General features: G+C 42.5%; 2 protein-coding genes across 2 annotated transcripts in view; one reads left to right on the top strand and one right to left on the bottom strand.

Annotated features, from left to right (window-relative positions):
* Nucleotides 1–9050, bottom strand: part of trappc8 (trafficking protein particle complex subunit 8) — a 42415-nt gene extending 33365 nt beyond the window's left edge. The window contains exons 1-4 of the mRNA XM_042111612.1: nucleotides 8690–9050; nucleotides 3063–3257; nucleotides 569–658; nucleotides 67–241 (exon numbers count right to left, since the gene is read on the bottom strand). Coding sequence (XP_041967546.1) covers nucleotides 67–241; nucleotides 569–658; nucleotides 3063–3257; nucleotides 8690–8846 — 617 coding nt within the window. The 5' untranslated portion in view covers nucleotides 8847–9050. The remainder of the gene's footprint in view (nucleotides 1–66; nucleotides 242–568; nucleotides 659–3062; nucleotides 3258–8689) is intronic.
* A 987-nt stretch (nucleotides 9051–10037) lies between these two features.
* Nucleotides 10038–13144, top strand: LOC121724805 (E3 ubiquitin-protein ligase synoviolin A). Its single transcript, XM_042111611.1, has 8 exons — nucleotides 10038–10176; nucleotides 10774–10900; nucleotides 11041–11126; nucleotides 11290–11517; nucleotides 11852–11917; nucleotides 12071–12173; nucleotides 12392–12499; nucleotides 12732–13144. Exons 1-8 carry the CDS (start codon nucleotides 10097–10099, stop codon nucleotides 12810–12812), a joined length of 879 nt encoding a protein of 292 aa, XP_041967545.1. The 5' UTR covers nucleotides 10038–10096; the 3' UTR covers nucleotides 12813–13144.
* Nucleotides 13145–13471: the final 327 nt, after the last annotated feature.

Below are 13471 nucleotides of genomic sequence, written 5' to 3' on the forward strand. Positions count from 1 at the left end.
AACTGGATATATATATAGCAAAGTCTGTATGGCATCACACACACACGCACACGCACATACACACACCTCTGCTCATCTCCATCACTAATGTCATGCAGGAGGACGTAGTATTTGAGCGTGTTGGGGATGAACCAGCGTGGGTGGGTGTACTCTCCGCTGTGCTGGATCTTGTGCTGCTCCTGGGACAGCTTCAGAAACTGATCCAGAGGCACCGTCTCCGACGACGACACAACCAGCATGCCTGGACACACTCGGTCAAGGAACGCATGTCAGACCCGGCAGGAGTGGCAAGAGTGTGTGAGAGTGTGAGTGTGTGTGATTAAGTGACAGATGAGACCAACACATACGCTTGTATTTTTCAAATCTTGCATTGCCACATGGAAATTGTTTTGTGAACATCATGTCTACATTGACACCACGTGTAAAGCATATACAATCTCATCAGTTTCCTTTCCTTTGTTAACTACAAAGGCTGCCATACAAGAAGCACTAGGAATCTGAGGGTTTGCTGTATGTTGCCGTTGTGCCTCATGTCTGGGACTCCTCGGTGTGCATATGTTAAGGATACAGGCCAGGTAGTGGCTGAGGAACTCATGCTCAGACCCAGGCATGGACTGCAGGAAGATCTCCCTGTAAGCTTCAAACCAGGGGGTCGTCGCTAAGAACACACACACACACACACACGGATAGAAAGAAGTGTTTGTGAAAGTGGGATATAGATGTCAACTTCCCCACCGAAAACTGGTTAATAAACCTGTTCCCTTTTCTCTGTCAAACAAACCAGTCATAAAAATAGTAACAGACAAAAGGAGAGGAATATGTCAGGCAACAACTTTGATCATGTTTTGAATTAACACTGAGCATGTCAGGGGTGGCTGACAGGGGAGACTGGCTGAGAGCGGTTAGCGTCACACTGATTTGAGCTGTGAGATACCTACCCAATCAACTTTACATTTTACATACATCCACCAATCACGGTAGATAACAGGAATGATGTCATACCATTATCACATATGCACAAAGTACTTATAAGATCTTCAGACAACACTAGAAAGAAAAACACATTCAAACACACAAAAAGTGTGTGTGAGCACATGTAGGGAAGACAGGAACATCGTGGACACAGAAGTCGGGCCAGATTTATCTTGTGCACACTGGCCACCTACAGAAAGCACTACAGCGGCTAGGGCAGAGGAAGTTTCGGCTAGAGGAAGACGTTAAGGAGGAGGAGGGAACAGGAAGAAGAAACAAAAAAAAAAGTGAAATGACTCACAGCTGGGACCATTACATTCAGAATGTATATTTCAGAGAAAAGTTTAGCTTAGACTGTGGATGTTTGAGGGAATACTTGAGATTCTCTGCTTTTCTACATGCAGTGAGTCATTCACTGGGTTAAATAGAGTCTTTGAAAGGACGAGAACACCACCACCTTGAGAGAGGAACTGGAGAGAGAGAGGAGAGTTCACTACGCGGCTTGGCTACGGAAAGAGAGAGGGGGCAGAAAAGTTGAGCGCTACGCTACGAGGAGGTGAAATGGGGAGGCAATCGCAGAGTGCAGACACACATGACAATACGATGACTCGTACTGTCTCACACATTCAACACGCACACATACAAATTTGACACATGCACACACAAATACACACTGAGACACACCTACATGCACACACACACACACACAAATCACTCATCGTTCGCTCTCTCTCACACACAAATTTGACACACACGCACACGCACACACACGCCCCCTGCTGGTGCCTGTGAGTACCTGTGAAGTGACTGCTGGAGCTGAGCTGGGTGAGAGTGTCCCTCCAGCTGGAGTACCATGGCACGCTCGCTTTTAACGAGCGATCTGAGAGGAGAGAGCCAGGCACTGCGTTAACCACCACGTGTGCACAGAAACACACACACACACACACACACAGATGGAGTTAAGGGGAAGGGCTTACTCAGAGGTGTGAAAGTCCTTTTACTCAGTGTGTTAAGCACACTGACTCTCTCGAACTCGAACACGAACACACACACACAGTCAGCTGCTTTCCTGGGTCCCTTGAGCTATTCAGTGGGCCAGAAACACTCAGGCAGATGCTATTTCAGCACACTCAGTGTGTGTGTGTATATGTGTGTTTCTGAAAACTACACTCAGTCCGTGTGTGTGTGTGTGTGTGTGTGTGTGTATGTATGTATGTATGTATGTATGTATGTATGTATGTATGTATGTATGTGCTGTACACAAGAGATTTCAACTGGGAGAACCACTCCCTGACCATCAGTGATCAGTTCTCCATGACATGGCACAGTGTGAGAATAGCACTGATGGAGGAGCCCAGGAGGCAGTGACCGATCAAACACACAAAGTTATTAAATGTGCACACAAACAATCCTACACACTGCACCACGGATGTGAGTGTGTGTGTGTGTGTGAGTGAGTGAGTATGGGTACGAGTGTGTGTAATGTATGTTAAAACTCTTACCCGTCATCCAAGCCATAAGAATACGAAAGATGAAATAAAAAGGGATGAACGTCAGACAAAACGAAATCCTCAGACACAGACAGACACAGACACACACACACACACACACAAACCAAAGTAACCCTTAGACACTCTCCCATTTTTATGAGTCTGCTGCCCTCTCCAGGCTAACAGGGGTAATGTGCTGTGTATGCCTTTCAGCTGTGTTTGAGTTAACAGATGTGCAAAAGGGAAATGTCAGTATAACCAGAAACCCACAGATAAACGCAAAAGCATCATAACAGAAACCATATGATAGCAGTGCTCATATCTGAAAACAATACAAACAATTATTAAAACAAGGGTCATTATCTTTACCAACATTTTTGTGTGAGATGCTAAATCTTTTCTCTTTTGTCTCCTATACATATTATGCACCTTCTAAAGGTCCCTACTTCCCATTTCATATACATCACAAACACAAACAATGCTAGCTGTCTGTTAAACATAAAATACTCTTACACACACACACACACACACACACAGCCATACATTTATACAAAGAGGCCAAAACACACACACATACTGTATGCATGCGTGCACACTCACCACTAATGTTGAGGTCATAGTCTCCCGCCGTGATGACGTTAGCGCTGGTCGTGTCGGGCGGCTGGCAGGTGGCCACGGCGTTGGTGAGGGCAGCACGGAGTGTGGCGGTATGGGGCGGGCGTGTGCTGATGCCCGTCACACAGACGCGCAGACTTCGCACCACCACCAGCTGGTTGTTGGGGTCTCGCAGGTGCCCTACGGCAACAGCACAAGGACAAAAGAGACAAATCCATCTTTCCTTTCCCAAATTTTTTCCTTTGACATTTAGGCTTGCTAGCATGCAGAGTGATTTCTCTTCCTGGGACAAACAGATAGGTCAAGCTGTGCTCCTTAGCTCTGGTCCTAGAATATTCTCTTACGCTACTCTTGCTCTTTCTGCTTTCCTGGCCTACCAGAGCACACTGACGCAACCAGCGTCTAATCAGGTGAGTGCGGATGATGAAGTGCAAGGAGACTCCTACTTCTGTTTGATTTAACACAAGCATCTAGTAATCTAACGTTTCATTTAAATCTTAAACAATTACAAGAAAATAAATAATACCTTTCACAATAATGTATTTACTTATCACGGAACATTTATGATATTTTGTGATGCTTGGCATACTTGACATGGAGAAATCTACAACTCAATGACAAACTGAAAAAAACATACAGTGTGTTGACAGAGCAAAGGCAGAATTTGGAGATTACTGATTATGTAAATGTTGGACTGACTGACACAGTGTCTGTGCTTCAAAAAATAAAAAACATCAGAGAACTGTTCACATTGAAGTTGGCAACACTAGTGTGGTTCAGTCTAAAACCCTGCTAAAGTAGAGTCTTCAGACTAATGGATTTACATAGACAATGGATGCACAGAGAGGATGCAGACAAATTCTGATTGTAAGAATGTTGTGCACCAACATCCATCAGCTGGGAAGGAAACAGGCCAAGGGTTTTAAACAGGCACGCACACACACACACACACACACACACACACACACACACACACACACACACACACACACACACAATCCTTCTACCAAAGAGTGTAAATCTCATTGCCAGACAGAGGTACACTACCAGTCAAAAGTTTGGAGACACTTAGAAATGTCCATTCCATTCCAATACCAGCTGAGATCATTTGCATTGTTTTTTTTACTCAGGGCAGCAGTTTTAAGATTACATTATGTGTTTACATAATTGCAAAAGGGTTCTCCAATGTTTTCTCAGTTAGCCTTTTAAAATGACAGATTAGTAAACAGAATGTGCCTTTGCAACATTGGCTGGTTGCAATGCAATTTCCCAACAGGTTAGTAACTATGATTTTGGGAAACTCACCCCTGTGTGCCAACAGTGTGGGTCTTGTCATTCTAGTGATTCAGGATTTGTGTAGCATAAAACACAAGTTAAAGTGTACTAATAAAGTCTATACATATGCATGTTACACTGAAAAATATGCTCATGAAAACCATTCAACCATTCTTCCTATCATGCAATACAGATCAAAATTTAATTCAAATTTGGACAAACATTCATAGCATCTTTCACCCCTTGAGTTAGTAAGCATTGTCTATCGCCCTTAAGCGGCTATGCTTTTGGTTAAATTTGTCTGTCTATTTATTAATACGAAGCATTATGCTACCGCCCCAATTTTCATGGAACCTGGTATTATGGCATGGGCAAAGCAAGGAGAGCCTGTTAGATTTTGGAGTAGACTCAGAGCTGCAACTAACGATTATCTTCATTGTCGATTAATTTGCCGATTATTTTCTTGATTAATCTATTAGTTGTTTGATCGATAAAATGCCAGAAAATTGAGAAGAAATGTCGATCATTGTTTTCCACAGCCCAAGATTATGTCCTCACAAACCATGTTTTGTCCACACACCAAAGATATTTAGTTCACCGTCATAGGAGTAAGTAAAGCTGAAAATATTAAGTTTAAGAGGCTACAGTCAGAGAATGTGCATGTCATTTCCTTTAAAAATGACAAATACCGATTAATCGATAATCAAAACAGTTGCCGATTCATTTAAGTCAACAATTAATTGATTAATCGTTGCAGCCCTAGCGCCTTGGCAAATTTAGTTTCACTTTAGTCCCTCACTAATGTTGCACGATAGAGCAGGATGTCGGACACCCTCTTCTGGTTCACCGTGTTTTAAATGCTAATGCCAACATACTTCATTCACACAACATAGAACATAGGTCATTGAAAGCTAAAGGGTGTGAGCTTCCAATCCCACCCTGCAAATCCTACCTGTGGGTCTCTACTTCTTAAGTTCAGCCAAAACAACAGAGGTCATTCCTATTTCCGGTGTTATCCCCATGATGTCAAAGACCCAGCTGGGTGGGCGCTCTGAGGCTGGAGTGCAGATTTCAGACTTCCACATTAAGGGCCCGTCCACACGGAGTCGCTTTTTAGGTTAAACGCAGAGGTTTTGCTTCGTCTTGGCCGAGCGTCCAAACGAATCCTGTAAACGCACTGCCCGAAATCGCACTTTTCTGAAACCTGGTCCCAGAGTGGAGAAATCTGAAACCGTAGCCCGTTTGAATTTGTTTAGACAGCGAAACCGCACATCCTGCTTGCGTATCGATGAGGTCATCGCCACACCTCAGCTGCCCTGGACTTGCACTTATAGTATTGCCTAACAATACTAGTTTTCATACATGACATTACCTACAATTACACTCCGTAAGATAAATATCACAACTGGTGCTGCGCAGCGCCGATAGCTTATGACTTGGTGGACTGAACACTGTTTTTTCCTGGTGTTTTTTAATGCATTCTAGCGGTCAGTGACGCGAGAGAACTTAAGTTATTAGGAAAGTGCGGTGTAAGTTTAGGCTACATTAATTTGTGCGTAGTGCCAGTGTCATTCATTTATTTTACATGTCTTACAACATATATACATGCATTCAGTCGAGTGAAATCAGATATAAGCATACAAAGACGCTTAGAACTCACGTTAAGGCGATGGTAGCACACAGAATGCAAATGCGCGATTTGATGCAGGCAAACATATTGACTGTTACTAACGAAGGTTTTATAGCAATATTATAAATGTGGCGACAGAATAGCCTAGAACTTGGGTAAGCCTTGCGTTTAGTAGCCTAATTGCGGTGATAGCCAAAACTAATGTGAATCACGGACTATCCTACAACCAAAGAAAGTAAAGGTGATTAGTAGGCCTACCTGCGTTAGCCAAATAAAGGACGGGACTGCACCCTTCACAAACCGTAAAATAAAGTTTATTAGTTTTACAGTTGACTACAGTTGACAGTTCACCATCAGTCCACACAAACAATTCTGGTTTCCTTACACTAGCCATTTCGTCATAGCCTATTCTGTCTGTTTGTAAAGCACAAACTTTGGTCAATTTCTGTAAAGAAACAGTGCCACCTATAGGCCTGGGGTATGAAGTAACGTGTTGAGTCGTGTTGAGATGGATCCGTTTGGATGCAAATATTCTTGATGCGGTTTCAGGGAAGACGGAGGAAAAAAAGATCGGTTTCGTATGTGTGGACTAGCCCTAAATTGCAAGGAAGGACACAGCAGGGAGGGACTACACTTAACCGATGGGGGAGACCTTTCAGTGAGTAAGGCTTCTAAGTTATATGTAATCATAGGCTTCTGCTCAAGAAATGACAAGACAGAATTGGAACTGAGATACATTTCATGACTGAGTCGATCTGAGTCTGTCCATTCAATCAGGGAGCAGTCGCCCATTACTACTCTAGTTCAGCTCTTATCAGGAGGAATGTTTGTCTCTCATGAGGACACCAGGCCAGTAGAATGGACCCTGGGTGACCTATCCATTCTTATGCTCTATGCAATGAAAGAGAGTGGACTCTTCGTTAGCTCTTCTATGGTTTTGGGATCTTCAAAAAGCGTCTGAAGACTTATCAATTTGCCTTGTTTCTAATTAGTTAATGTTCCTTACAGAGTTGCAGTTTGTATGCTTGTGGTTATTGTTATTACTCTACCAATTCTATTTAGTCTATTAAATGGTATGTGTGTCATTTAGGCCATACTATAAACTGTTTAAATAAAACGTAATGTTAATGTAATGTTTATTGATGTCCTTGTAAGTCACATTGAACAAAAGTGTCTGCAAAGAACCATAAGCATAAACATAAGGTATGTGGCATCATGATCAACTGGTCTTAGATCTTTGGCCTGCTTAATACTGATTCAGAGAGGAGTGGAGTAGAGGAGCACTTGGGATTAAGAGAATTAGAATGAGCCTGTCCAGCAGTTCCACACTACAGAGATAACAGCCCGGTCAGACAGTGGTCTTTAAAGAGATGAATCCAAACAAAACTAGCCATACAGAAGGCAGCACCCTGTTTGTTGACATTGAATAACATTAACCTTAACAGAACACTGACTTAGGTCAGGGGTTAAGAACATACTGAGTGTGGTAAAACGACAAGTGAATCTATTTGGGCTTCTTGGGTTCTATCCGTGAATATCCCTGGGTGTTGTTGGACGGAAGGGTTACCACACCGTTAGGAACACGAGTTCAGCAGCAGTCTATGATGCTGAGGGGAGGAGTGAGGACAAACCATCTGCTTTTACACACAACCAGTCTCAAATGGCCTGAGGACAGGTAACTTCCACTTGACAGGTGATGCTACAGACGAATACTGTTACTGTGAGACTGAGAACGTAACTGAGAAGTCAGAATCAGGATGCGCAACATACTATCTGAATGAAATAACGTCTACTGCACATTGTCAAATAATCTGAAATGACATGTTCTGTACCTACAGTCCAGCAAAGCCTGAATATTTCACCAGGATAGTGGAATCAAAATGGGGTTAAGTGGACAAAATGGAGCGTGCATAATATACCAAGCTACATAGCACGATTTATGGGAGTATATCTAACTGCAAAACGGTCCGATATGACTTGAGGTGAAGCTAGCTCCAGCTTTGGAGAGTTAACATTCCTGCGGCTGTATGCCACATCACCTCAGTCAACATGTATGTTGGCAGGCTACAGCTACGTTTACTTTTAACACAATTTCACAAGCTTTAAAAATGCTATCTTTGGCAAATAACGTTGCTGCTTCTCTGTTGGAGATGTATTCTTCCTGTCTTCGGGATAATCCCACTTCCTCAGCCAAAGGTGCAGCCAATTAGGCTAATCAAATAGCTGCCTAGATGCTAGCTAATACGCCCGGCCCAAGTTTGCGGTGCCTCTGTGGGCCTCGTTCAGAATCGTAATCCTAGTCGTGTTTGGAACGAAATGAGAGCTCGCAAACAGTAACAGCGTAAAGACAAAGGTTGACTACTCGAGTGGCTGCTCATGCGATCAGATGTCACGGTTGTGAAAGAGACAGAAGGCCGTTTTTATATTCCATGACTCACATATAAGCTAAGCTAATGTTAGCTTATTCGCAAGCGGTCTTCCTGTCACTTGACTGAGTGTGACAGAAATAGCTAGTCTAGCTTACTAGCCAGCTAACTTACGTTACTGGCGTTAGCTGAATAACTAGTGTTAGCCAAGTTGCTAGCGTCAGCTAATTTACTAGCATAACTGGACTATTTAACTAGCGTTAGCGAAGTAATGTCTCCTCTCAGTAAACCCCTTTGAGTCCCATACCACTTAAAACCATGCCGTGAGTAACAGTTAATACCTTCAGAAGTGAGCCGACAGAAAGGCCGCAGAAGCTCCGGAAAATTCAGGTTGTTTTTGCGGGTGACTTTCTCTGCATCTTCGCTGCATAAGACGGCAACCATCGGAACGAAGGAGTCCTGGATGAACTCCTGAACTGACTGAACGCACTGAGCCATTGCTTTGCTGGTCTTGGTTTCTCAACCAGCACCAATTACTGAATGGCTCCGTTATTTACTCTTGCCAAGAGAACGGCTCTTGAGTTGAAAACAACTCCCTTAGTGACAGCCCGAAGCGGCCATGTTGAAACCTCCAGTACCCTGCTGATCGATTCTCATCCCGACAGCCACCACGGCTGTCATGTGATCACCGAAGTAGCAGCCTACTCAGAGACAGCAAAGATACAGCTATTCTGTCACAATACAACGATAACGTAGGCTATGTAGTTCTAGGCCTACCCTATGGGCCTACCCTATGTTGCAGACTAGTCTACATCTGACCTACTAATCATCCGCTTCCTTCCTTTTTTTTTTTTTTTTTTAAAGAAACCAAACTTCAAAACAACTTCATAAACATAACTAAATCAATGTCCTGTGTGGATCAGATTTGAACCCTTTAGTTAAAGCTGGCCTTTAGGCCACAACAAAATAATAAAAAATACATAGGCCTGTGTGTTGTGGTTGTGAATTAAGTTGTTTTAAAAATAAATCATTTTGCATGTATCTGCATGTCTCATACATTCTCTTTGGGGGCTGCGCCCCATGTTTGAAATGTGAAACACCCCTAATTTTTGCTCAACCATTTTGATAAGTTCCATCAAGTGTTTTCCTTTAATTGGCTTTTAGAAATATTCTTAAAAGAAAGAAAGAAGAAAGAAAGAAAATAAAAAATGTCATGTCAATCAAATGTCATGTGTGTTGATGTCAATCAACACACACACACACACACACACACACACACACACACACAATAACACATTACAACACATGCCTTGTTTAAAACTCTCAGACATGTAGAATTTTAATTAAATGTACCATAAAGAGTTGTCTAGCCTGTAAGACGAATGTTTTCAATTATTCAGTCAGCTGTTTTCCTAGCAGTACAGGCCATCTAACTTCATAGTTTAAAACTATAAAAACCATGCACTAAACAAATTGCCATGCCTATGCCATAAAGTGTGTGTGTGTGTGTGTGTGTGTGTGTGTGTGTGTGTGTGTGTGTGTGTGTGTGTGGTGTGTGTGTGTGTGTGTGCGTGTGTGTGTGCGTGTGCGTGTGCGTGTGTGTGTGTGTGTGAAGGCGGGTGCAAGAAAGTCCCTGTGTTATTGTGAGTTCTTTGGCCAGAGGTATATGGGCGGAGAATTGATGGGAACTCAACAGATTAAGACAGGAACTAGAAATGAGTTAGAAGACGAAGAGAGAGGACCGAAAAATGGATGCTGAAGAGAAGAAGTGCCCTGTTTGTCAGGACAAACTGCAAGAACCTACACAGCTCCTCGAATGTAACCATGAGTAAGTTGCATTTCTTTTATTGCATTATCTTTCTTTCACTCATAAACACAGACTACACACACATAATGACTATACTGAATTGGTATCCAGCTTTCAGCAAGTTAGCATCAAGCTGCATTATGTTTAAATGTCCACAACCTTACATGATTCAAAGTCAGAGGGTGTCTTAGTATTATATATTTGTAAACATGAACTTATATTAACTTACTTACATTAAAAATTGACTAAACTTAGTCAAAGGAAGATACTTTTGAACTGTAATGGATGTGGTGAACTGCCAAGATGTAGATGTAGAAGATGCAGAAGAACTGCCTGTTACCATGTTTGTTACCTATTCTAAATCTGTTCAGTTGTTACCGGGAATTGGTTAAAGTCAGCTGAAGTGAAAGTGTTTTGTTCATTACTGTGTTGGCGTGACATGGGGATTACCAGTGGAAAAATCCCTCAGCAAACTTTCAGTTTCATATTTCATAAGAAAACCACATTTTTCTTATTTGTCTGTTTCTATATTTCCATTTGTCTGTTTCTATATTTCCCTTTGTCTGTTTCTATATTTCCCTCCCCCCCCCCCCCCCTCTCTCTCTCTGTATTTGGTAGGTTCTGTCAGAGTTGTCTCCAGCAGTCAATTCACTACAGGAAACATTGCCCAGTGTGCAGGAAACCAGTGAATGGTGATCAGCCCACAGCAGTGCCCGCAGTGTCCAACCAAACAAGACGCTCAAGAGTAAGTCCAGCATGGAATACACACACACACACACACACACACACACACACACACAGCTGAGAGAATGAGAGACCAACAGATAAAGACAGAGAGATGGACAGATAAATCTTGCTAAATAACTCTCTCGCTTGTTTACCCAGGTGAGATATGGTCGTTCCAGAGATCCTGTCATTAGCCCTATCATAGCATCTCCATTTGGTCCCTCCGTTTTTGCTGGCATATGGAGGTAAGGCTCAACATCACCTGTACACTACTGTACACTACTGTAACTTGTAAAAGGAGTAAACAAAAAAGGTGATTATGCAATTTTGCATTTAACTGCTCTCTCTCTCTCTCTCTCTCTCTCTCTCCCTCGTCATCTTCCCAACCACGCTTTTCTGTCAAATCAGGCAGCGGAGTGCTCCTCCACACCAGTTTGGATCCTCCAACCCAAGCTTTGCATCACTCTATGCCCCTCATGTCCTCAGGCCACCACAACCACCAGTGTTTCCATCTACTGTAGCACAATCTACTGGTCCTGCTGGTCTGCCCCTTATAAGACCATTCCGGAATTACACCATTCCTCAGGTGGATGTGTACGGTCACGGTGACTTCTCCGTTTTCAATGAAGAAAATGAGTGAGTCCACAATATGAAAGTAACGAAGGGCAAGCAGTTTGGTGGAGAGCAGGAGCAGAGTTATTACAGTCATTCTCATAAAACCTGAAAAAGTATCTGTTATATCATCTATTATAGACATTCCTCATAAAACCTGAAAACCTAACTAAACCTAACCTAAACTAAACTAAAACTACTTTTGCACCAGTAAAAATAAACTGACAAAAACCGAACTGAAAGACTAAATAAAAATAAAAACTAATGACATTTTCAAAACTATAATAACTCTGAGCTGGAGTAATACAGTTCAAATAAATACTTATATGATAATATATTTAATTTGTCACATGAACAGACAGATGGGCAGTCTGCTGTTTGAGCAAGCATGGGCAGAGCAAAGAGGGCCACTGCTCAATAACAGGTGAGCTACACGATGTATGCATACATACAAAAGCACATGTGTGTTTTACAATCTCCCATGCTTGTCTATCCCACTGTGTGACGTGCGTGTGTGACGGCTGTAGCAGCAGGTTTGTTTTCTCTCTCATTATGCTTGGCTCTGTTCTCTTTTCAGAGTGAGGGTGTTTGCTTGCCCCTACTGCCAGCAGGGGGGAATGGATGAGCTGGATCTGCGCGATCACTGCAATACCCACCACCAAAATAACCCCACCCCTGTGGTTGGTATCACTGTGACAAATACACACCCTCTCTGCCTCTTGGCCCCTCGGCCTCGAGACTGGCACAATTACTGACAAAAAAATTTTTTCAACCTGTTTGAGTGTGCTGTTTTAAAATAAGTTTCTCCTGCTAAGTCAAGTCTTGGCAGCTGAGTAAAAGAGAAGCCAGTGGTATGTTGGGGTTTCATCTCTCTCTCACTGTGCTCTTGGTTCTCCAGGTGTGTCCCGTGTGCGTGGCACAACCACACGGAGATGAGAACTATTACAGTCGGAACTTCATTGGACACCTGAATTTGCGGCACAGTTACTACAGCGAAGATATCACTGTGAGTTCCTTTAGTCACACGCATACATGCACATGCCTAGTGTGGCTTCTTCCTGGTCAGAGGGTAGACTGGCGTGGCAACAGCACCAGCAGGGCCACCACACACACACACACACACACACACACACAAACACACTCACACATACAATGCACAAGCTCACAGAGAGAGAAACAAATACATAATACATTTCCAACCATAAACCTGTGTGTTATATCTTATTTGTGTTTGACAGAACACCCATCAAAGTGATGCCATGAATATGCAAGCGGCCATACTGGAGTCATTTCAGCTAAATTCTGATGCTGCTCAATGACCTGCAATACAATTAGGGAGTGTATGTGTACGGACACTAGTACACAACTGTAATCAGGAATCATACTCGTTCATTTAGGTCTGTTCACAAATATTCAGTCAAATCCATCTGTCCTCTGTCATGATCATTGTCATTATACATGTTGCAGGCACTAAAGAACTCAGGTTTTAACGGTAGCATATGCATCCTCCCTTTGCCAATACCATTTTCAACTCATCAGAACTTTTACTTGCTTAAAAACATACAGATTTTGATATAATTTGCACTATGTATACTGTATATATTTTCTATATTTCTACTGTCTTAATAATACAATTTTCCTTGACATTGTGGGTGGTGGCTTTGTGTCATTTATTGATAAGGTTCAAGATTCAAGATTGTCTTTATTACATTTCATTATACGGGTACAAGAGAGTAAAATTCTTGTGTTTTTTGTTGCTCCTCAAAAAATAAATAAATAGTGTGGTGTGTGAGTGGGGGGGGGGGGGGGGGGGAGTGTTGTAGTGCAAATACTGACAAGCACAGGCTCGCTGTTGATGGTAATGGCATTAAACTGATCTTCTTTCCTCCTGAAGTTTACAATTAGCTCTTTGGTCTTTGGCACGTTGAGAAACTCATAAACTCATCAGAACTTTTACTTGCTTAAAAACATACAGATT

This window comes from Alosa sapidissima, chromosome 12, assembly GCF_018492685.1.
Source record: "Alosa sapidissima isolate fAloSap1 chromosome 12, fAloSap1.pri, whole genome shotgun sequence".
Lineage (NCBI taxonomy): Eukaryota > Metazoa > Chordata > Actinopteri > Clupeiformes > Clupeidae > Alosa > Alosa sapidissima.

What these genes read in the sequence shown, in the direction of transcription:
- LOC121724805 (XM_042111611.1), top strand. Translation starts at nt 10,097, where the DNA reads ATGGATGCTGAAGAGAAGAAGTGCCCTGTTTGTCAGGACAAACTGCAA. An exon ending in GGGCCACTGCTCAATAACAG is followed by an intron (nt 11,918 to 12,070) that starts GTGAGCTACACG and finishes TTCTCTTTTCAG; the next exon opens with AGTGAGGGTGTTTGCTTGCC. An exon ending in AAAATAACCCCACCCCTGTG is followed by an intron (nt 12,174 to 12,391) that starts GTTGGTATCACT and finishes TTGGTTCTCCAG; the next exon opens with GTGTGTCCCGTGTGCGTGGC.